The 23,217-nt window shown below is 45.2% G+C and overlaps 1 protein-coding gene across 3 annotated transcripts; it reads left to right on the forward strand.

Annotated features, from left to right (window-relative positions):
- Positions 1 to 784: 784 nt before the first annotated feature.
- LOC110520727 (tenascin) lies at positions 785 to 20,217 on the forward strand. Of its 3 annotated transcripts, none has more exons than XM_036965726.1 (15): positions 785 to 932; positions 5,927 to 7,741; positions 7,951 to 8,088; positions 8,309 to 9,652; positions 10,288 to 10,410; positions 12,717 to 12,893; positions 13,146 to 13,265; positions 15,154 to 15,309; positions 15,535 to 15,647; positions 16,159 to 16,291; positions 16,533 to 16,684; positions 17,120 to 17,216; positions 17,873 to 18,034; positions 18,795 to 18,958; positions 19,657 to 20,217. In XM_036965726.1, exons 2-15 carry the CDS (start codon positions 6,031 to 6,033, stop codon positions 19,753 to 19,755), a joined length of 4,689 nt encoding a protein of 1,562 aa, XP_036821621.1. In that variant the 5' UTR covers positions 785 to 932; positions 5,927 to 6,030; the 3' UTR covers positions 19,756 to 20,217. The 3 variants fall into 3 exon arrangements, with proteins under 3 accessions (XP_036821621.1, XP_036821631.1, XP_036821624.1); XM_036965736.1 differs by having other exon boundaries at positions 12,750 to 12,893; XM_036965729.1 differs by having other exon boundaries at positions 8,312 to 9,652.
- The last annotated feature ends 3,000 nt before the right edge of the window (positions 20,218 to 23,217 follow it).

A 23,217-nucleotide genomic window follows, 5' to 3' on the forward strand; every position in this document is an offset into this window, starting at 1 on the left:
ATGTGTGTCTGCGTACGCAAATGTGTTTGATTGTGCAAATACGGGTGTGTGCAGGCGTGCGCACGTGAAGTGTGTGTATGTGGTTTACAAAAGGTGGGCTGGTGGGTGGTAATGTGGGTAAAATACGCAATGCCTCCTTCATACAGCATCTGTTAGATCTGCTAGCTATTCAGTCACTTACATAACACCCCTGTAGTTCTATCATATTACCTCCAACAGAAACGCCATTCACACAGACAGTACTGCAGGTCTGTGGCACAAGCTCGCCGGCCAATACCTGTGGTTCATTTTCTGCTATTCAACACAGAGAACATTTTGCAGTTTTAAAGCAAATTTCCTGTAATTCAAAAAACATTGCTTTGCCTATGACCTGTTAATTTGCTATCTGGGGGGACCACAACCCCCCCCCCCCCCCCCCCCCCCCCCCAAAACAAAAAGCATGAGTATTATTATTTTGGGGGGCGGAGAGGGTGTGTGTGTGTGTGTGCTAAATATGCAGTAGTGTTGTTGTTTCACACTCTAGCTAAACATGTTTCTGACTGAACAAGGCTCTAGTCTTAGAGACTAGAGGATGGTGTCTGGATCAGGCTTTCTGTTATTGATGGCTGTAATACATCAGGTTTGATGATGTTGAGTAAAAAACAACACCTGTTGACTGTGTTTATGTACATGTAAGTGTAGTGTAGAGTAGCATGAACAGTATGGTCAAGTATGGGGGGTATATAAGTAGGAGCAGACTTTACCCTCTTTCTAGTGGTGGTCTCCTTTCTCCCTCTCTCTCTCTCTCTTTCTCTCTCTCTCTCTCTCTCTCTCCCTCTCTCTCTCTCTCTCTTTCTCCTCCTTCCTCCTCCCTCCTTCATGCCTGGGCAGAAGTCTATATGAGGTGCAAAAGACTGATACACACTAAGTCACAGGAGGGAATTATTGTCCAGGTAAGTTTCACCTTTTCCTACAAACTTATGGATGATCATGTTATTCAAACGTTTTTTTTATTAATGAATGAACAATTAAAATAACATAGAGTCAAGCATCTATAGTTAAATAAAGTCATAGGAATACTACATTTGAAATACAATGAAATATGGTCATCATCAGTCTATGTTCTTAAATCTGTGGGGTATGTGAGAAGAGAGGCCAGTGCTGAATGATCAATGATCTACATCATTCCAAGTCAGTACTAATGTTAATAGTCATGAATTTACTAGTATTGTTCTCCAATTACAAAAAGTGAATGTACTTACTAACGAGTTGTAATCTAATTTCAGAACTTAGTTGTCCATGTAATTAGTTGAGGTACAGTACAATGGAACATCAACACATGAATAGTGGTGAGAAGCATGGTTGTAGTCTGGGTGTTTTAGTAACGCTTTATAAATCATTTATTTAACACAGTAGTTGTGCACACCCTTCATAAATGTCATTATATTACAGATGTTCTGTATGCTCCTAATGTACTAGCTACTGCATAGCTATGTGCTTCCTCATTCAATTAATTCCAGAGATTTAAGAAATACATTTAATCTGAGCATATTTCTCCTGGTGGTTTTCATAAGGCGCGGGTGTATATGATGTAAGACATTCATTAGTCAAAGACGCACAGTGAGCAGCATACAGTAAGGCTCTGTTCCACCTCTGCACAGCCTCACCACCGACAGGGCAGCAGGACCCTCTAGGTCTCAGTTCCCAGTCCTGACACCTTTTTCCTACTTTTTCCCACTACAAAATTAAGTAACTTGCTAGCAGATTTTGAAAAGGCGTTTGATAAAGTATGACTAGAATTTATAAATAAATGCAAATCTCTTATACAATGAGTTAAAGTTATGTACAGCAACCCCAGATGTAAAATAGTAAATAATGGTTACTTCTCAGAAAGTATTGAGCTTTAAGAGGATTAAAACAAGGCTGTCCGTTGTCTCCATATCTATTTATAATGGCCATTGAAATGCTAGCTATTAAAATGAGATCCAACAAGAACATCAAAGGGTTTGAAATCCAGGGGATAAAAACAGTGTCTCACAGTCTCATTTAAGATCTTGATCACTTTTCTAGCCTCTCTGGACTAAAACCTAATTATGACAAGTGTACCATATTATGTATTGGATCGTTAAAAAATACATTGTTTACACTACCTTGTAGTTTACCACTTTAATGGGCGGATGGAGAAGTAGACATACTTGGTATTCACATCTCAACAAAAAAAAAACTTTCCACAATCAATTTCAATAGAAAGTTAGCAAAAATAGATACAATTCTGCAACCATGTAAATACTTGTCTATTTATGGAAAAACACATTGAATAACTCTTTGGTTTTATCACAGTTAACTTACTTACTAATGGCACTGCCTACTCTAGAAGACTCGTTTTTTAAATCATATGAGCAGAAAATATTTCATTTTATTTGGAATGCTAAGCCAGACAAAATGAAACGTGTCTATTTATATAATGAATGTGACTTTGGGGGCTAAAATGAAATAAAAGATAAAGCAAATATTACAAATATTACAACAAATGTTCAACTCAAACATACTGATTAATAAAAAAAACATCTTTATGGAAAAAATGTTTAAAAATGGTATTATATTTATTCATGATATTATGGATAGAAACGGAGGAGTTATGTCACATATGCAGCTGTCGAAAATATATGGGAATATCTGCTCAATCCAAACTTACAAACAACTGATTGCAGCACTAACACAAAAATGGAGGCAAGTGGAAAACAGAAATTGAATAATGTGTCCCTGAACAAAGAGGGGGTCAAAATCAAAAGTAACAGTTTGGTCACCAGCTGCATTAAGTACTGCAGAGCATCCCCTCCTCATGGACTACACCAGATGTGTGAGATGTTACCCCACTCTTCCACCAAGGCACCTGCAAGTTCCCGGACATTTCTGGGGGGAATGGCCCTAGCCCTCACCCTCCGATCCAACATGTCCCAGACGTGCTCAATGGGATTGAGATCCGGGCTCTTCGCTGGCCATGGCAGAACACTGACATTCCTGTCTTGCAGGAAATCACGCACAGAACGAGCAGTATGGCTGGTGGCATTGTCATGCTGGAGGGTCATGTCAGGATTAGCCTGCAGGAAGGGTACCACATGAGGGAGGAAGATGTCTTCCCTGTAACGCACAGCATTGAGATTGCCTGCAACGACAACAAGCTCAGTCCGATGATGCTGTGACACACCGCCCCAGACCACGACGGACCCTCCACCTCCAAATCGATCCCGCTCCAGAGTACAGGCCTCAGTGTAACACTCACTCCTTCGACGATAAACGTGAATCCTACCATCACCCCTAGTGAGACAAAACCGCAACTCGTCAGTGAAAAGCACTTTTTGCCAGTCCTGTCTGGTCAAGCGACGGTGGGTTTGTGCCCATAGGCGACATTGTTGCTGATGATGTCTGGTGAGGACCTACCTTACAACAGGCCTACAACCCTCAGTCCAGCCTCTCTCAGCCTATCGCGGACAGTCTGAGCACTGATTGAGGGATTGTGCGTTCCTGGTGTAACTCGTGCAGTTGTTGTTGCCATCCTGTACCTGTTCCGCAGGTGTGATGTTCGGATGTACCGATCCTGTGCAGGTGTTGTTACACGTGGTCTATCACTGTGAGGAAGATCAGCTGTACATCCTGTCTCCCTGTAGCGCTGTCTTAGGTGTCTCACAGTACGGACATGGCAATTTATTTCCATGGCCACATCTGCAGTCCTCATGCCTCCTTGCAGAATGCCTAAGGCACGTTCACGCAGATGAGCAGGGACCCTGGGCATCTTTCTTTTGGTGTTTTTCAGAGTTAGTAGAAAGGCCTCTGTAGTGTCCTAAATTTTCGTAACTGTGACCTTAATTGCCTACCGTCTGTAAGCTGTTAGTGTCTTAATGACCATTCCACAGGTGCATGTTCATAATTGTTTATGGTTCATTGAATAAGGATGGGAAACAGTGTTTAACCCTTTACAATGAAGATCTGTGAAGTTATTTGGATTTCTACAAATTATCTTTGAAAGACAGGGTCCTGAAAAAGAGACGTTTCTTTTTTTGCTGAGTTTATATATATGTGGGGCATACAACAATCTCAGCTCTGTAGATTTTGCTGCGAAGAGACAGAATCAATATATCATTTATTCTGGTATTGCCCCTATGTAGCTTGTTTCTGGTCATAGGTTCAGGAATGGTTCAAAAATAACAACAGGCACTTAAAATTAATCTTACAAATAGCAGTGTTTGGCGATTTGGAAAGCCATAGTCAGTCAATAAATAATATAATAATACTCGTAGGAAAGGTTTTCATCTTTAGCTCACAATCTGTGGATACTTTACGATTAGAAAGGTTAAAAATTAAGTAAAACATCACAGAACAATTGAAAAATATATGGAAACCAATCGAGAGTGGTCTATGGTGATAGGTGGGATGGGCTGAGAGTGGCAAAGGGGTGGGATTAAAGAGCTGAGGTCTATGGTGATAGGTGGGATGGGCTGAGAGTGACTGAAGGATGGGATTAAAGAGCTGAGGTCTATGGTGATAGGTGGGATGGGCTGAGAGTGGCAGAGGGGTGGGATTAAAGAGCTGAGGTCTATTGGTGATAGGTGGGATGGGCTGAGAGTGGCAGAGGGGTGGGATTAAAGAGCTAAGATCTATGGTGATAGGTGGGATGGGCTGAGAGGGGCAGAGGGGTGGGATTAAAGAGCTGAGGTCTATGGTGATAGGTGGGATGGGCTGAGAGAGGCAGAGGGGTGGGATTAAAGAGCTGAGGTCTATGGTGATAGGTGGGATGGGCTGAGAGAGGCAGAGGGTGGGATTAAAGAGCTGAGGTCTATGGTGATAGGTGGGATGGGCTGAGAGAGGCAGAGGGGTGGGATTAAAGAGCTGAGGTCTATGGTGATAGGTGGGATGGGCTGAGAGAGGCTGAGGGGTGGGATTAAAGAGCTGAGGTCTATGGTGATAGGTGGGATGGGCTGAGAGTGGCTGAGGGGTGTGATTAAAGAGCTGAGGTCTATGGTGATAGGTGGGGTGGGCTGAGAGTGGCTGAGGGGTGGGATTAAAGAGCTGAGGTCTATGGTGATAGGTGGGATGGGCTGAGAGTGGCAGAGGGGTGGGATTAAAGAGCTGAGGTCTATTGGTGATAGGTGGGATGGGCTGAGAGTGGCAGACGGGTGGGATTAAAGAGCTGAGGTCTATGGTGATAGGTGGGATGGGCTGAGAGAGGCAGAGGGGTGGGATTAAAGAGCTGAGGTCGATGGTGATAGGTGGGATGGGCTGAGAGTGGCAGAGGGGTGGGATTAAAGAGCTGATGTTTGGTAATGTATTATTGTTATGTGACTGCTTTATATAAAAGTACCATGTATGTAAAATGTGTATGCAAAATGTATACGTAAAATGTATGTATATGTAAAAAAAACAAAAAATATGTGCCACTGATTCCGCTCCAGCCTTTACCTCCCTAATTAAGGTGCCACCAACCTCCTGTGATAAACATAATGTTCTCATTGAAAGCATTCCAAATAATCTTTGTCAGTTTGGATGTGGGGGTTTGACCTCAAGGAGGACTTCTAGAGAGAGCTACTACAAGTAGTTGGGTTTGTACGGTATAATAGCCCCTTTCTTCACCTGGTGAGGGAGCAAAAAACGAATAGTTTAGGAGCAAAGTGAGGAAAGGGTTCAGTGTATGTGTTTGGAGAAGGAGAGAGGAAACGTCCAGTGAAAATGTACAGCAGCACCGCAGAATATACTACTAGTAGTGAACACAGTGCTTATCTGTTGTGCTCTGAGCCTCTGGCTCGTAGTCACTACATGCCTCTACAGCCAATGGCCACAGCACAAACCTAACTTTATGACTTGGTTCCAGAATGGCTTTGCATATGTTAATAAACTGTAATCTGAGTAAACTCGTCTTGGCTGACTTGTTTTTTTCCTTTTTCATTTGTAGGATAACCCTGGTGGATTGTCTAGCCTCCTCTCCACTGAGACACTGGGGAAGGAGTTTATAGAACTGTTGGAATTCGGACCATCCAAAAACTATTCTGCCTCAAAATGTTGTTTTCTCTAGCCCTCCTCTTCCTGCTAACCCCGTTCCCCTCCCTTCAAACTCCAGTAACCAATGAGAAAAGAAACGCCAAAGGAACAGGAAGTGAACCGAAACCCTACGTCCTACTCACCCTCTCCCTCGCAAAACCAAAAACCGCAGCCACGCTCGTGAATGTCACCAAAGAGACCCCTAAGCCCACTCTGAAAGCCCTAAACCCAACTGCACTCAATCAGACACATCCAGCCCCCTCAAGCCCCCTCAAACCTCCAACAGCCACGCTCGTCAAACTCAACAAAGAGACCCCTAAGCCCACTCTGAAAGCCCTAAGCCCAACTATAGCCAATCAGACACATCCAGCCCCCTCAAGCCCCCTCAAACCTCCAACAGCCACGCTTGTGAAACTCAACAAAGAGACCCCTAAGCCCACTGTGAAAGCCCTAAACCCAACTGCAGCCAATCAGACACATCCAGCCCCCTCAAGCCCTCTCAAACCTCCAACAGCCACGCTCGTGAAACTCACCAAAGAGACCCCTAAGCCCAATCTGAAAGCCCTAAACCCAACTGCAGCCAATCAGACACATCCAGCCCCCTCAAGCCCCCTCAAACCTCCAACAGCCACGCTCGTCAAACTCACCAAAGAGACCCCTAAGCCCACTCCGAAAACCCTAAGCCCAACTATAGCCAATCAGACACATCCAGCCCCCTCAAGACCCCTCAAACCTCCAACAGCCACGCTCGTCAAACTCACCAAAGAGACCGCTAAGCCCACTCCGAAAGCCCTAAGCCCAACTATAGCCAATCAGATTCATCCAGCCCCCTCGACCCCCCTCAAACCTCCAACAGCCACGCTCGTCAAACTCACCAAAGAGACCCCTAAGCCCACTGTGAAAACCCTAAGCCCAGCTGCAGCGAATCAGACACATCCAGCCCCCTCGACCCCCCTTAAGCCTCCAACAGCCACGTTTATCAAACTCACCAAAGAGACCCCTAAGCCCACTGTGAAAGCCCTAAGCCCAACTGCAGCCAATCAGACACATCCAGCCCCCTCTGCCCCCCTCAAACCTCCAACAGCCACGCTCGTCAAACTCACCAAAGAGACCCCTAAGCTCACTCCGAAAACCCTAAGCCCAGCTGCAGCGAATCAGACACATCCAGTCCCCTCGACCCCCCTCAAGCCTCCAACAGCCATGTTCATCAAACTCAACAAAGAGACCCCTAAGCCCACTGTGAAAGCCCTAAGCCCAGCTGTAGCCAATCAGACACATCCAGCCCCCTCAACCCCCCTCAAACCTCCAACAGCCATGCTCGTCAAACTCACCAAAGAGACCCCTAAGCCCACTCTGAAAGCCATAAGCCCAGCTGCAACCAATCAGACACATCCAGCCCCCTCAACCCCCCTCAAACCTCCAACAGCCAGTGGTCCAAAGACCACAACCAAAGACAAACCCTCCATCACACTGCCGCATCCCATCCCCATCAAGGTGCTCATCACTTCTGACTCTGGCTGCATCAGTAAGGACACCCAGAGCGACGTTAGCAACCGCACCAAGGAGCAGACCCAGACCCACGAGCTGAAGCCTGGCTTTCCTCTAACCCTAACCCACCGCATCAGTCTGGTTCCTACCTCCTGCACCGGGGGATGTGTGGCTGAGATGGCAGCACTGAAAGGACGTGTTGGCCGGTTGGAGAAAGAGATGTCCCTCATGAAGAGTAAATGTACGACTGGTCTTATTTAGTTACACATAACCGTAACCTCCTAGTCGCAAACCTCTTTCATATAATAACTTCATTCTGATATGGAGATTATCCATGAGGCTAGTTTGAATTAAATCCAGAGTCTTTCTGGTAACCAACATTAAAATTTCATCTTTTGATGTTTGCTCTGTCTTGTTTCATACTGTATACTCTCTTCCCCTTCCTACCAGGTGCTTCCTGCTCCAAAGGCCCATGTCCCAATGACTGCAGTGCGAATGGGAAATGTGAGAAGGGAAAGTGTGTCTGCCTCCCAGGGTTCCTTGGTCTAGACTGCAGTAAATGTACAGCTGGAGCTGACTGCAGTAAAAGTCAGTTACTGTGCCTTCTTCATTTGATCTGACTTGTCTTCTTTGATCTGATTGTCTTTATTGCAATTCAGCTAGAGACACACTAGCAACTCATAATCTAAGGTTCCAGTCGCCACACACAAGCACACCACTTAGAATGCATGCCTAATATACATTCCTTCATTCTAAGTTGTATGCTTGTGTGTTTATTGGAACACATATTATTTTCTCTCATCTCCAGAAGGTACCAAAGACAAAATCCAGATAACGGTGGAGACGGTGGCGTTGAAGGTATCACCTGAGAGCAATGCTATCACAGAGAGTCTGCAGGGGAAGAAGACCAAGGCAGACCAAATCCTCTTCCAGAAGAAAACAGAGCAAAAGAAACCTACAGCCGCCAAAGAGGATGTTGACATCAAAAGGAAAACAAAAGGGACCACAAGTGTAAAAGCAGGGCTCACCAAGACACAAGCCAAACAAGGGGTTACTGTCACTAAAACCAAAACCACCCATTCCAATGCTACCAAGACTGGACTGGGCCGACCAACCGTCGGACAGGTTCTGTTGAAACACCATGGAGGAAGAAAGCAAGAGAGCAAAGGCAAAACGACAGTTATAAAGAAGCAGTCTAAACCTGACCTGAAGTTGAAAGGAACAGTGAAGGAGGAATCTGCAGGTAAAGCCAATGCTGAAGCTGGCAACCTCCAAGACCAGCCTCAAGCCAATGTCACCCAAAGCACTGTGAAGATGTTTGTGAACAAAACCCGGTCAGGAAAAGAGACTCTGGAGCAGTCGACGTTGGCTGAGAAGAATGTGACTCTAACATCTGGAAAGAAAACAGTCAAAAAGGTGAAATTAGTTCAGGGGACTATGAACGTTACAAAGGTGTCATTGGCTTTTGATAGCACTAAGGCTGGGACAGGCAAGATCACCCTTACAAAGGACATTAAGACAGAGGCAGACATCTCCTCAGGCACATCTAAAACTACTGTGAAGACAGGGTCAGGCAAAGGGAAGCCAGTCCCACGGAATAGTCAGTATGTTGTGAACATGACCACTGTGGAGACCACCTCTGAAGTCAAAGTCTTCAGCAACAACACAACAACTATCCAGTCTTCCAAAAACACCACCAGGAAAGCAGGAACAGGAGTGGGCCGTGGACTTGGCTCTGTGAAGGTTCAGAACATCACCACGTACGGCTTCACCCTCACATGGTCGGCCCCAACAGCCATGTTTAAGAACTTCACTGTGTCCAGAAGAGAGCACAGGGCAGAGGATGAGGAAGAGGAGGAGGAAGAGGCGGAGGAGGGAGCTGCTCTCGGGGAAGAGGTCAGAGTAGCCGGAGTCATAAACTCCACCATTGAGATCCGAAAACAGAGCCCTAATGGAACTGTGGCTTTCCCCACTAAAGCTCCCGGTAGCTCCAGAGGTAAAGCTCACACAAAGAGGGTGTCCGTTGTTCTCCCCGACAGCGTTCGCTCTGTGGAGTTCAGTAACCTGCGACCTCAGACCCGATACTCCCTGCACATATGTGGCACCACTCCCGGATCCCGCTCCAAGATTCACAGAGTAACCACCATGACAGGTAGTTAGGAGAACCAAACCCACATAGAGACTTATTCAGAATATTTCACCAGAACTTTTTATGAATAACTCCTATAGTAATGTATCTTTTCATTCATGTATTGGATAGCCTGCATGTCTCTCTTTTATTTAAACTGTGGCTGCACTAAATCATCACTTGTGTTGAGACAGAATATCCCATTGTATCTATATTTTCTATACTTCACATTTACTGGGACTTTAGTGACTTTTTAACCTTTTCCTTCACCACGTTTCAGCCTCATGTTCGTTGTCTCCAGTACAATGCCAGTGTCGACATATGTGAAAAATAAAGTAAAAAAATGATCAAAAGGTAACCGTTTTAAAAACACAATGACATTCACTGTGACCTGGGGAGCAAGAAAAGACCCACCCTCCTTCTGGCTAGAAACTCCTTTTGAAAATCACAATTTTATTACTTTTAATCCAACCCTGTGATGTGACAGAGAAGCAGTTTATAGGACCTTCCAACTCGTCTTTTTAACACACAGAATATAGAAACGCCCTGTTTTCACACATGTTGACACTGGTGTGGTGCTGGAGACAATGAATATGAGGTTCCTTTAAATATCCTCTTCTGGCCTCTCCTCTTCCTTATTCATTTTCTTCCCCATGCAGGGCCTGAGCCACCCACCGAGCTGGTGTTTAGTAACGTGACAGAAGCCTCTCTTTCTGTGTCCTGGTCCAAACCAAAGAACAAAATCTCCGGCTTCAAAATCACATACTCTCACTCAGTCACGGGTAAGTTACCTTAGCTTTTATCATGTTATCTACCTCTAAGTCAGGGTTTTCTAAAACTCGGTCCTAGGGCCCCTCCTTGACAATGAGTTGAGTATTTGAATCAGCTGTGTAGTGCTAGGGCAGGTTTGGGAAACCCTACTATAAGTGACAAGGTGATGAAACTTTGAACACTTTAAAAATAGTTTTTTCACACCCCATTTGTCAGCACAAGGGCTTCACCAGAATCATTCAAGTGGAAGATACAACTTTTGTAGCATTCTTGTGTGCTCCATTAATGAATGACAGATCAGCTGTTCAGTCAAAATACCTCCGTCATCCCCAAACACTGACACTCTTTAAGTGTCAATCATGGCCGGTGTCCCAAATGGCACCCTATTCCCTATGTGTCAAATGTAGTGCATCATAAAGTGAATAGGGTGCCATTTGTTTTCCCCAGAGGACCAGTGTGTTACTATGTCTTTTATCATGACAGGAGAGAGTGGTTCTGTGTCTGTCTGTCATCCTGACTGGAGAGAGTGGTTCTGTGTCTGTCTGTCATCATGACTGGAGAGAGTGGTTCTGTGTCTGTCTGTCATCATGACAGGAGAGAGTGGTTCTGTGTCTGTCTGTCATCCTGACTGGAGAGAGTGGTTCTGTGTCTGTCTGTCATCATGACTGGAGAGAGTGGTTCTGTGTCTGTCTGTCATCATGACAGGAGAGAGTGGTTCTGTGTCTGTCTGTCATCATGACTGGAGAGAGTGGTTCTGTGTCTGTCTGTCATCATGACAGGAGAGAGTGGTTCTGTGTCTGTCTGTCATCATGACTGGAGAGAGTGGTTCTGTGTCTGTCTGTCATCATGACTGGAGAGAGTGGTTCTGTGTCTGTCTGTCATCATGACAGGAGAGAGTGGTTCTGTGTCTGTCTGTCATCATGACTGGAGAGAGTGGTTCTGTGTCTGTCTGTCATCATGACAGGAGAGAGTGGTTCTGTGTCTGTCTGTCATCATGACTGGAGAGAGTGGTTCTGTGTCTGTCTGTCATCATGACCGGAGAGAGTGGTTCTGTGTCTGTCTGTCATCATGACAGGAGAGAGTGGTTCTGTGTCTGTCTGTCATCATGACAGGAGAGAGTGGTTCTGTGTCTGTCTGTCATCATGACAGGAGAGAGTGGTTCTGTGTCTGTCTGTCATCATGACTGGAGAGAGTGGTTCTGTGTCTGTCTGTCATCCTGACAGGAGAGAGTGGCTCTGTGTCTGTCTGTCATCATGACAGGAGAGAGTGGTTCTGTGTCTGTCTGTCATCATGTCTGGAGAGAGTGGTTCTGTGTCTGTCTGTCATCATGACTTGAGAGAGTGGTTCTGTGTCTGTCTGTCATCCTGACAGGAGAGAGTGGTTCTGTGTCTGTCTGTCATCCTGACAGGAGAGAGTGGTTCTGTGTCTACAGTATGTCTGTCATCATGACAGGAGAGAGTGGTTCTGTGTCTACAGTATGTCTGTCATCATGACAAAAGAGAGTGGTTCTGTGTCTGTCTGTCATCGTGACTGGAGAGAGTGGTTCTGTGTCTGTCTGTCATCCTGACAGGAGAGAGTGGTTCTGTGTCTACAGTATGTCTGTCATCATGACAAAAAATAGTGGTTCTGTGTCTGTCTGTCATCATGACAGAAGAGAGTGGTTCTGTGTCTGTCTGTCATCATGACAGGAGAGAGTGGTTCTGTGTCTGTCTGTCATCATGACTGGAGAGAGTGGTTCTGTGTCTATAGTACGTCTGTCATCATGACAAAAGAGAGTGGTTCTGTGTCTGTCTGTCATCGTGACTGGAGAGAGTGGTTCTGTGTCTGTCTGTCATCCTGACAGGAGAGAGTGGTTCTGTGTCTGTCTGTCATCCTGACAGGAGAGAGTGGTTCTGTGTCTACAGTATGTCTGTCATCATGACAAAAGAGAGTGCTTCTGTGTCTGTCTGTCATTCTGACAGGAGAGAGTGGTTCTGTGTCTACAGTATGTCTGTCATCATGACAGGAGAGAGTGGTTCTGTGTCTACAGTATGTCTGTCATCGTGACAGGAGAGAGTGGTTTTGTGTCTGTCTGTCATCATGACTGGAGAGAGTGGTTCTGTGCCTACAGTATGTCTGTCATCATGACAGAATAGAGTGGTTCTGTGTCTACAGTATGCCTGTCATCATGACAGGAGAGAGTGGTTCTGTGTCTACAGTATGTCTGTCATCATGACAGGAGAGAGTGGTTCTGTGTCTGTCGTCCTGACAGGAGAGAGTGGTTCTGTGTCTGTCATCCTGACAGGAGAGAGTGGTTCTGTATCTGTCATCCTGACAGGAGAGAATGGTTCTGTGTCTGTCATCCTGACAGGAGAGACTGGTTCTGTGTCTGTGGATTCCCTGCAGTCCCAGGTGTCTCTGTCCAAGCTGTCCTCGGGGGCCACGTACGAGGTCAGTGTGATGTCCACCATGGGGAAGAGAGAGAGTGATCCCCTCATTGCCATCATGACCACAGGTGATCACCACACTTACCTAGATCTATTGTGCTGTAGCAACTCACCATTACAGTACATCATCATGCATTCTGCTTTGGACGTGGAGTGCAGAACGATCCAGAGTGCATTTGCCTTATTTTTACCCACAGTTTCAGTTGTCTTGCCCTGCAATATGACAACAATGAAGTGTTTTAAAACATGACATAAAGGCATAACAATAATTGTTATTTAGCTAAATTCACCATGTAAAACACATTGTCTTTGGACTGTAGTACCTGCCCCTCCAACTGTTCTCCAAGCAACTAACGTAACAGATACCAAGGCAGTGCTGCAATGGACCCCCGCCATGGGCCACGTAGACCGCTTCATCATCAGTTATGAGTCTGCAAAAAGTGAGTGTGGTATCATTTCCTGATGAAAAGATACGGTGAACATACATACAGTAGTATAACTATAGTTATACAGTTCCTTCAGAAAGTATTCAGACCTCTTGACTTTTTACACATTTTGTTACATTACAGCCTTATTATAAAAACAAAATCCTCAGCAATCTACACACAATAACCCATAATGACTAAGTGAAAACAGGTTTTTAGACATTTTTGCTATGAGACTCGAAATTGAGCTCAGGTGCATCCTATTTCCATTGGTCATCCTAGTTAAATAAAGAATAAAACAACTTGATTGGAGTCCACCTGTGGTAAATTCAATTGATTGGACATGATTTGGAAAGGCACACACCTGTCTATATGAGGTCCCACAGTTGACAGTGCATGTCACGGCAAAAACCAAGCCATGAGGTCAAAGGAATTGTCCATCGAGCTCCGAGACAGGATTGTGTCGAGGCACAGATCTGGGGAAGGGTACCAAAAACTGTCTGCAGAATTGAAGATCCCCAAGAACACAGTGGCCTCCATCACTCTTAAATTAAGAAGTTTGGAATCACCAAGACTCTTCCTAGAGCTGACCACCTGACCAAACTGACCAATCGGGGGAAAAGAGCCTTGGTCAGGGTTGTGACCAAGAACCCGATGGTCACTCTGACAGAGCTCCGAGTTCCTCTGTGGAGATGGGAGAACCTTCCAGAAGGACAACCATCTCTGCTGCACTCCACCAATCAGGCCTTTATGGTAGAGTGGCCAGACGGAAGCCACTCGTCAGTAAAAAGGCACATGACAGCCCGCTTGGAGTTTGCCAAAAGGCACCTAAAGACTCTCAGACCATGAGAAACAAGATTCTCTGGTCTGATGAAACCAAGATTTAACTCTTTGGCTTGGCTGCGTCTGGGAACAGCTGCGTCTGGGAACAGCTGCGTCGCGTCACATCTGGAGGAAACCTGGCACCATCCCTACGGTGAAGCATGGTGTTGGCAGCATCATGCTGTGGGGATGTTTTCAGCGGCAGGGACTGGGAGACTAGTCAGGATCGAGGGAAAGATTAACGGAGTAAAGTACAGAGAGATCCTTGATAAAAACCTGCTCCAGAGCACTCAGGACCTCAGACTGGGGCGAAGGTTCACCTTCCAACAGGACAACAACCCTGAGCACACAGCCAAAACAATGCAGGAGTGGCTTCAGGACAAGTCTCTGAATGTCCTTGAGTGGCCCAGATTGAACATCTCTGGAGAGACCTGAAAATAGCTGTGCAGCAACGCTCCCAATCAAACCTGACAGAAACTCTCCAAAAACAAGTGTGCCAAGCTTGTAGCATCAGACTCAAGAAGACTTGATGCTGTAATCACTACCAAAGTTGCTTCAACAAAGCACTGAGTAAAGGTTCTGAATACTTATGTAAATGTGATATATATATATATATATATATATATATATATATATATATTTGATATATATATAAATTAGCAAACAAATATATATATATTTTTGTTTTGGCATTATGGGGTATTGTGTGTAGATTGATTAGGAAAAAACTATTGAATCAATTTTATAATAAGGCTGTAACGTAACTATATGTGGAAAAAGTCAAGGGGTCTGAATACTTTCAGAAGGCACTGTAGACCAGTGGAGGCTGCAGAGGGGAGGACAACTCATAACAGTGGCTGGAAGGGAGCAAAGGGAATGGCATCAAACACATAGGAACTGCTCCAGCCATTACCACGAGCCCGTCCTCCCCAATTAAGGTGCCACCAACCTCATGTAGTATATAGTATGTACCGTAGCTAGTATAACTACACCTGTACATTGTATACTGTTCTACTCACGTTCCAAGCTGTAATCCAGCCTAAGCTGCATCCCCTGTCCCTCTCAATTGTCTCTCCCACAGCTCCCAATGTAACAGTGACAGTGATGGTGTCTGGTAACTCAGTAGAGCAGCAGCTGAGAGGGCTGCAGAGAGACACCCTGTACACAGTCAAAGCCCTGAGTCAGAAAGACAGTCTGCAGAGCACAGCCATCACTACCACCTTCACAACGGCCAGTGGTGAGTACACAGGGGGGAAACACACTGCACAACATCACATGTAACTACAGCATAGAACCTCAAAGATCTGAAGCTCAGAGTTACGGACTGACCGGTCAAAGTTACAAACATTTCAGTGCTCCACACGACCTCTATTCCCGACTCGTTGGGATTTCTGAGGTCCTACTGTATAGGGAAAAGAACCAGGACAGAACGTACCTGTATGTGTGATGGTTTGTCCTTCAGCTGTAAAGGCCGGTGAGGTGGGCGCTCGTTCTGCTGTTGTATCATGGAAATCCCCCAGTGTTGCGTTCAGCAGATACAGAGTGACCTATCAGACGGCAGGAGAGGAGGTCAAGGTGAGCTTTATTTCTCACATGATACATTCGTATGAACTTAATACCACAACTATACTGCTACTATATTGTATACCAATGCTACAGATGTAGGATCTTCATTTGAGCCAGTTTGCTACAGCAGGAAAATAATCCTGCCGCAACAGAAACTGTGAATTATGTTTATTATAAGTAATGGACATTTTTATAAGGGCTGATACATTTTTTCTTAAGGGAAAATCAAGTCTGAAATTTCAAAGTGGAAATTACAAGCTTCAGAAGACTTTTTAAACCTCAAATTCCAAACAATTTTTTAAAAATACTATCAAATGAAGATCCTGCATCTGTATACAATGATGCGTCCAAAATGACCATATTCCTATAGTGTACTACTTTTACCCAGGGCCCATAGTCAAAAGTAGTGCACTATATAGGAAATAGGGTGCCATTTGGGACGGACTATATGAGGTGAAACAACAGTGCATGAGGTAAAACAGTTTCAAACATCTGTTTCTCTGGCCCTCTATCTCCCCAGGAGGTGATTCTGGACTCCACGGTGACGGAGTACAAGCTGACTGGACTGTTCTCTATGTCTAAGTACACGGTGCTGGTACAGGGAGAGAGAGAGGGGCAGTACACATCTATTGTCACCACTGAGTTTATCACAGGTAGGTGTTACAGACCAGCGGTGAATTTTGAAAATGTACTTTGCACATGAGTCTCTCCATTTCATCAACTCAAGGCAACAGGGTTACTTATCTTTTACAGAGAATATAGTAATTGTATAGCAATGTTATAGTAATCGTATAGTAATCTTTTAGTAATTGTATAGTAATTGTATAGTAATTGTATAGTAATGTTGTAGTAATTGTATAGTAATCTTATAGTAATTGTATCCCCTCGGCTCAGGAAAACTGCGCTTCCCATTCCCCACGGAGTGTTCCCAGGAGCTGCTGAACGGAGCGCTCCAGTCAGGAGAGGTGGATCTTTACCCAGAGGGCAAGGAAGGGAAGGCAGTCAGAGTCTACTGTGACATGGAGACTGAGGGAGGAGGCTGGACGGTAAGATACTTGGCTTCTCTCTCTCTCTCTCTCTCTCTCTCTCTCTGTCTGTCTGTCTGTCTGTCTGTCTGTCTGTCTGTCTGTCTGTCTGTCTGTCTGTCTGTCTGTCTGTCTGTCTGTCTGTCTGTCTGTCTGTCTGTCTGTCTGTCTGTCTGTCTGTCTGTCTGTCTGTCTGTCTGTCTGTCTGTCTGTCTGTCTGTCTGTCTGTCTGTCTGTCTGTCTGTCTGTCTCTGTCTCTGTCTCTCTCTCTCTCTCTCTCTCATGGGTTTGAATGGGATTGAATCATCAGCCATCTGATTCCAAAGGTTGACAATCACATTTCCTTTGGGGGAATGATAGAATGGCTATGAATGTGGGACATCTATGCATATTTATTTTCTATGGTGAGTCTGTCTGTTCCCAATATCAACTTTGTGAATGTGTTGCATACTGTAGGTGTTCCAGAGGAGAATGAACGGGAAGACAGATTTCTTCAGAACCTGGAGTGACTACACTACCGGCTTTGGAAACCTCAGCGAGGAGTTCTGGCTCGGTAAGGTTCAACTCAATGCTGCAGATCCACTCAAAGTCCTCAGAAGAGGACAAACAGGAAACTGTAGTTCAGGGATGGGGTCATTTCTATTATCATTTCAGTAAATTCAGGAAGTAAACAAATACATTTTCCAATTTTCTTTAATCCTTCTCTATGAGAACATTTTTAAATAGGAATTTCAGTCCACTTCTTGTATTGACTGAATAGAGGACATGCATGAAGATGGCGGCCCCCATGTACTTACCACAAATACCTCATTTGCTAAGTTCGTCCTATTACACAGTGGTTTCCATTATTCTTGTTTGGAATCTGCATTAGCTTCAGTAAATCTCCAAGATGGTGGCAATTTGAAAAAAAATTAATGGAAAAGTTAATTGTGCTGATTTACTGGCACATTGAGCCATGTCGCGCTCCGTAGTTTAAAAACTCTGTGGGTAATGCTAAAACAATGACTGCATATCCAGATTCCTCCTTCTTTACCCACCCTCACCATTGAAATGGAATTGACCCCAACCATGCTAACTGCATCAAAAGGGAGGCTACTACCAAAGCGTACAGTATGTACTCTACATAGCTCACAGCTTGAACATAGAGTACATAGTATATGTTTTAAATGATGTCCTAATCTTCTCTCTCTCTATCTCTCATCCATCCAGGTAATGAGCTGCTTCACAACCTGACCAGCATGGGCCCAGTGAGCCTGAGAGTGGACCTGCGTTCAGGCAACGACACGGCCTACGCCCATTACTCCAGCTTCACCATCGACTCAGTGGACAAACACTACGCCATCGAGGTGTCTGGATACACCGGCACTGCAGGTAAAAGGATGTACACTAGCCAAGATAGAATGTGAGGACAGAGCCTAGCAGAGCAGAATGTACACTAGCCAAGATAGAATGTGAGGACAGAGCCTAGCAGAGCAGAATGTACACTAGCCAAGATAGAATGTGAGGACAGAGCCTAGCAGAGCAGAATGTACACTAGCCAAGATAGAATGTGAGGACAGAGCCTAGCAGAGCAGAATGTACACTAGCCAAGATAGAATGTGAGGACAGAGCCTAGCAGAGCAGAATGTACACTAGCCAAGGTAGAATGTGAGGACAGAGCCTAGCAGAGCAGAATGTACACTAGCCAAGATAGAATGTGAGGACAGAGCCTAGCAGAGCAGAATGTACACTAGCCAAGATAGAATGTGAGGACAGAGCCTAGCAGAGCAGAATGTACACTAGCCAAGATAGAATGTGAGGACAGAGCCTAGCAGAGCAGAATGTACACTAGCCAAGATAGAATGTGAGGACAGAGCCTAGCAGAGCAGAATGTACACTAGCCAAGATAGAATGTGAGGACAGAGCCTAGCAGAGCAGAATGTACACTAGCCAAGATAGAATGTAAGGACAGAGCCTAGCAGAGCAGGTGCTTAAGGTTGAGGAACCAAAACTCAAATAGCTCACAAACAAATATTCAATATGAGGTCAATCCCATTCACATAATTTCACTAAAGTAAACATTTTACTGAAGTGGAGGGTGGGAATGGTCCTGAATTGTACTTCTTTCTTTCTTCCCCATCACGTCTATAAGGTGACTCCATGAGGTACCACAACGGGCGCCCATTCTCCACCAGAGACAAGGAACCCCACCCCCTGGGCATCCACTGTGCCAGGGCCTACATGGGCGGCTGGTGGTACAAAAACTGCTACAAGACCAACCTCAACGGCCTCTATGGCACCAACAGCAACAACCAGGTACCACTAGTACCAGTATCATCCCACTAAGTGCTTTTGTCGTTGCTTTGACATTTTGATTACAGTACCTTTCCTGGTCTTTGTTATTTGTTAAGACAGCACCCCAATGCTGATATGCTATAAACACTGCACCACATCTCCAGTGTTTCAATTTGATCCATAGAGAATGATAGAGGACTCTTCTTTATATCTGTTCAATTATGGCATCTGTGAGCGCATGGGCAGCACCATTAAGGCCATCTTCATTTTTAATTAGTACATTTTTTTATTCTACTACTTCTATGAGTTGGTAAACAAACTGAAAAGGTGCACACTGCCACATGGAGTGTGTTGTTTGAACAGATATAAAGCCAAGGTTGGTGATCTACTGCCACCTGCAGTTATGGAATGTTTGCTCATGTATAATTCATTGGCTGATCCCTCAGATGGAATTATGTGATCCTTCATTAACCCATAGGAAGTCCCACCCAGTTCACCCACTTCAAAATGGTGAAATTTCTCAATGACGATGGCCATGATAAAATGGGATTTTAGGCACTAGAGTCCTCTATCTATCTCTATGATTTGAACAGACTTATTATTTGATGTTGTGTCATCTGCTATCAACTCCTATCAACTAATGTAACTGAATTTAAGTTTTGTCAACTCAACTTAATCTACTAAATGAACGTAACTCAACTGCTTGTGCTGTGTTATAGGGTGTGGTGTGGATAGACTGGAAGGGCAAAGACTCGTCCATTCCCTTTACTGAGATGAAGTTCCGACCGGCCGGGATCTCCATCACAACCCGCGGATAAGACTGTCCTCTGACTCGTCCACCCCTAAAACCCTTTCTTTGAGAAACAGGAAAGTGGAGCACCAAGAGACCATAAACGTGTGGATGTCGCACTTCCTGCATCTCAAATTCCACCTCAACTTGCATGTCCAGTGGTCTTAACAGCCGTCACGACAGACAGCGTATCAGTCTGTACTTGTACTGTACAGTGCAGTGCACCAGGCTCCTGTTCTGTACCTTTATCATGCTGTCTCTCTCAGCTGTATCTGTAGACAGGAAATATTTGTGATTGCAGCATTTTGTATAGTATTGTTTTATGACCCAACTCTTACCGTCTCCAACTCAATGACTGTTCTACTGCTCTGACCCCAAAGCATCTCTACCTGATGCACATCACAAGGTTACCCACCCCACTACTACTGTAATAAAACATGCACTGTCTCACTATTGCAATAAATGAGGCAAATTAATGCCTGGATGGAGATGGGTTTTTTGTACTCAACTATGTGAGTGGTGTTGTGTGTGTGTGTGTGACTAATCTGCTAACACGATTCTTCAGGTGTTGTCAAGGTTACTCATCACCATGTGTAGTTCACCTGTGCTAGACATGCTTATTTCACATATTTCAGTTCTGTTCACAAATACAGTATTTTGTGAACTGATTTGAAACATTTAGACAAGAAGAGAGAGAGTGCAGGAGATGGCCTCTGACAGGTTAGTATCAGTAATAAGATGGTGAAATCATCCTTACTAAACACATTTCCAGTTGACAGTTATGCAATATGACACGCACACTCGGGCTAAGTCCCTAATGGCACCCTATTCCCTATGCAGTGCACTACTTTTGATCAGGGCCCATAGGGAATAGGGTGTATATGGCCTATAGGGAATAGGATGCCACCTACACAAACTGAGGCTATACATCCCTGGTGTGTTTCTGTCACCATCAGCATTTACAATCAGTGACAATCTAATTAACTTCTCCCTCCTCCAATAGGCATTTAGTTCCTGATCTAACAACTCAGCACACTCTGCTCTGAAATGTCAATTTATCAACGACTCACAGGAAAGAAGATGAGTCAATACGGAGCTCAACTCCGTGAGGTCTCTAGCACTGCAGCATCCAGGGGAAAGATAAATGAGGGTGAATGTATGAAGCTATTGGCTTGTCACGTCTTACCACAGAAGCACCGACTGAGTATGTTCCAACTATTGAACAGACATTTTGCAGCAGAATGGCTTCAGTCACAAAGCTCAGCATTCTACTGGCCGTTGATGCCTATGAAATGAAAGAACAAGGTGAAGAATCCTCCTTTTCCACGACTCCTGTGGGTGAAGACTACTGGTTGATCACCAGATCCTCACCTGAAGAGAGTCTGATGCTGTGAATACCTCTAACCCTTCACCTGAAGAGAGTCTGCTGCTGTGAATTCCTGTTCCCAAGAAAGCTAAGGTAACTGAGCTAAACAACTACCGCCCCGTAGCACTCACATCCGTCATCATGAAGTGCTTTGAGAGACTAGTCAAGGACCATATCACCTCCACCCTACCTGACACCCTAGACCCACTCCAATTTGCTTACCGCCCAAATAGGTCCACAGACGATGCAATCTCAACCACACTGCACACTGCCCTAACCCATCTGGACAAGAGGAATACCTATGTGAGAATGCTGTTCATCGACTACAGCTCGGCATTCAACACCATAGTACCCTCCAAGCTCGTCATCAAGCTCGAGACCCTGGGTCTCGACCCCGCCCTGTGCAACTGGGTACTGGACTTCCTGACGGGCCGCCCCCAGGTGGTGAGGATAGGCAACAACATCTCCTCCCCGCTGATCCTCAACACTGGGGCCCCACAAGGGTGCGTTCTGAGCCCTCTCCTGTACTCCCTGTCCACCCACGACTGCGTGGCCACGCACGCCTCTAACTCAATCATCAAGTTTGCGGACGACACAACAGTGGTAGGCTTGATTACCAACAACAACGAGACGGCCTACAGGGAGGAGGTGAGGGCCCTCGGAGTGTGGTGTCAGGAAAATAACCTCACACTCAACGTCAACAAAACTAAGGAGATGATTGTGGACTTCAGTCAACAGCAGAGGGAACACCCCCCTATCCACATCGATGGAACAGTAGTGGAGAGGGTAGCAAGTTTTAAGTTCCTCGGCATACACATCACAGACAAACTGAATTGGTCCACTCACACAGACAGCATCGTGAAGAAGGCGCAGCAGCGCCTCTTCAACCTCAGGAGGCTGAAGAAATTCGGCTTGTCACCAAAAGCACTCACAAACTTCTACAGATGCACAATCGAGAGCATCCTGGCGGGCTGTATCACCGCCTGGTATGGCAACTGCACCGCCCTCAACCGTAAGGCTCTCCAGAGGGTAGTGAGGTCTGCACAACGCATCACCGGGGGCAAACTACCTGCCCTCCAGGACACCTACACCACCCGATGTCACAGGAAGGCCATAAAGATCATCAAGGACATCAACCACCCGAGCCACTGCCTGTTCACCCCGCTATCATCCAGAAGGCGAGGTCAGTACAGGTGCATCAAAGCTGGGACCGAGAGACTGAAAAACAGCTTCTATCTCAAGGCCATCAGACTGTTAAACAGCCACCACTAACACTGAGTGGCTGCTGCCAACACACACACTGACACTGACTCAACTCCAGCCACTTTAATAATGGGAATTGATGGGAAATGATGTAAATATATCACTAGCCACTTTAAACAATGCTACCTTATATAATGTTACTTACCCTACATTATTCATCTCATATGCATACGTATATACTGTACTCTATATCATTGACTGTATCCTTATGTAATACATGTATCACTAGCCACTTTAAACTATGCCACTTTGTTTACATACTCATCTCATTTATACATACTGTACCCGATACCATCTACTGTATCTTGCCTATGCTGCTCTGTACCATCACTCATTCATATATCCTTATGTACATATTCTTTATCCCCTTACACTGTGTACAAGGCAGTAGTTTTGGAATTGTTAGTTAGATTACTTGTTATTACTGCATTGCCGGAACTAGAAGCACAAGCATTTCGCTACACTCGCATTAACATCTGCTAACCATGTGTATGTGACAAATAAAATTTGATTTGATTTGTAACCCTTCACCTGAAGAGAGTCTGATGCTGTGAATACCTCTAACCCTTCACCTGAGAATTCCACCCTGGATGCAGACTTATGGGATCGTCTAAAAGCTATCTGTGAATCTGAGGAACAATTCTTATCTCCAGATCAACAACCTCACTCAGTCAAACTCTGGGCATTACAAGGTGTGCTGGACAAATGGCACAGGGTCCAAACAGAAGAACATAGACCTCACCGTTTGCAGAACTACAGGCAAGAAGCCAGTTGTGCCATTTATCCAGTTAGGAGAGACAGTAGACCTGTTGTGTGGGACGGCAAGGGGTGGTGACAATGTGACCGTCCGTCCGGTGGTTA

Source organism: Oncorhynchus mykiss, chromosome 3 (assembly GCF_013265735.2).
Source record: "Oncorhynchus mykiss isolate Arlee chromosome 3, USDA_OmykA_1.1, whole genome shotgun sequence".
Classification (NCBI taxonomy): Eukaryota; Metazoa; Chordata; class Actinopteri; order Salmoniformes; family Salmonidae; genus Oncorhynchus; species Oncorhynchus mykiss.

Bases quoted from the DNA above. Each gene is read 5' to 3' on its own strand.
- LOC110520727 (XM_036965726.1), top strand. From the start codon at position 6,031: ATGTTGTTTTCTCTAGCCCTCCTCTTCCTGCTAACCCCGTTCCCCTCC. The intron at 9,653-10,287 runs GTAGTTAGGAGA...TTCCCCATGCAG, and splicing joins CAGAGTAACCACCATGACAG to GGCCTGAGCCACCCACCGAG. The intron at 17,217-17,872 runs GTAAGGTTCAAC...TCATCCATCCAG, and splicing joins CAGCGAGGAGTTCTGGCTCG to GTAATGAGCTGCTTCACAAC.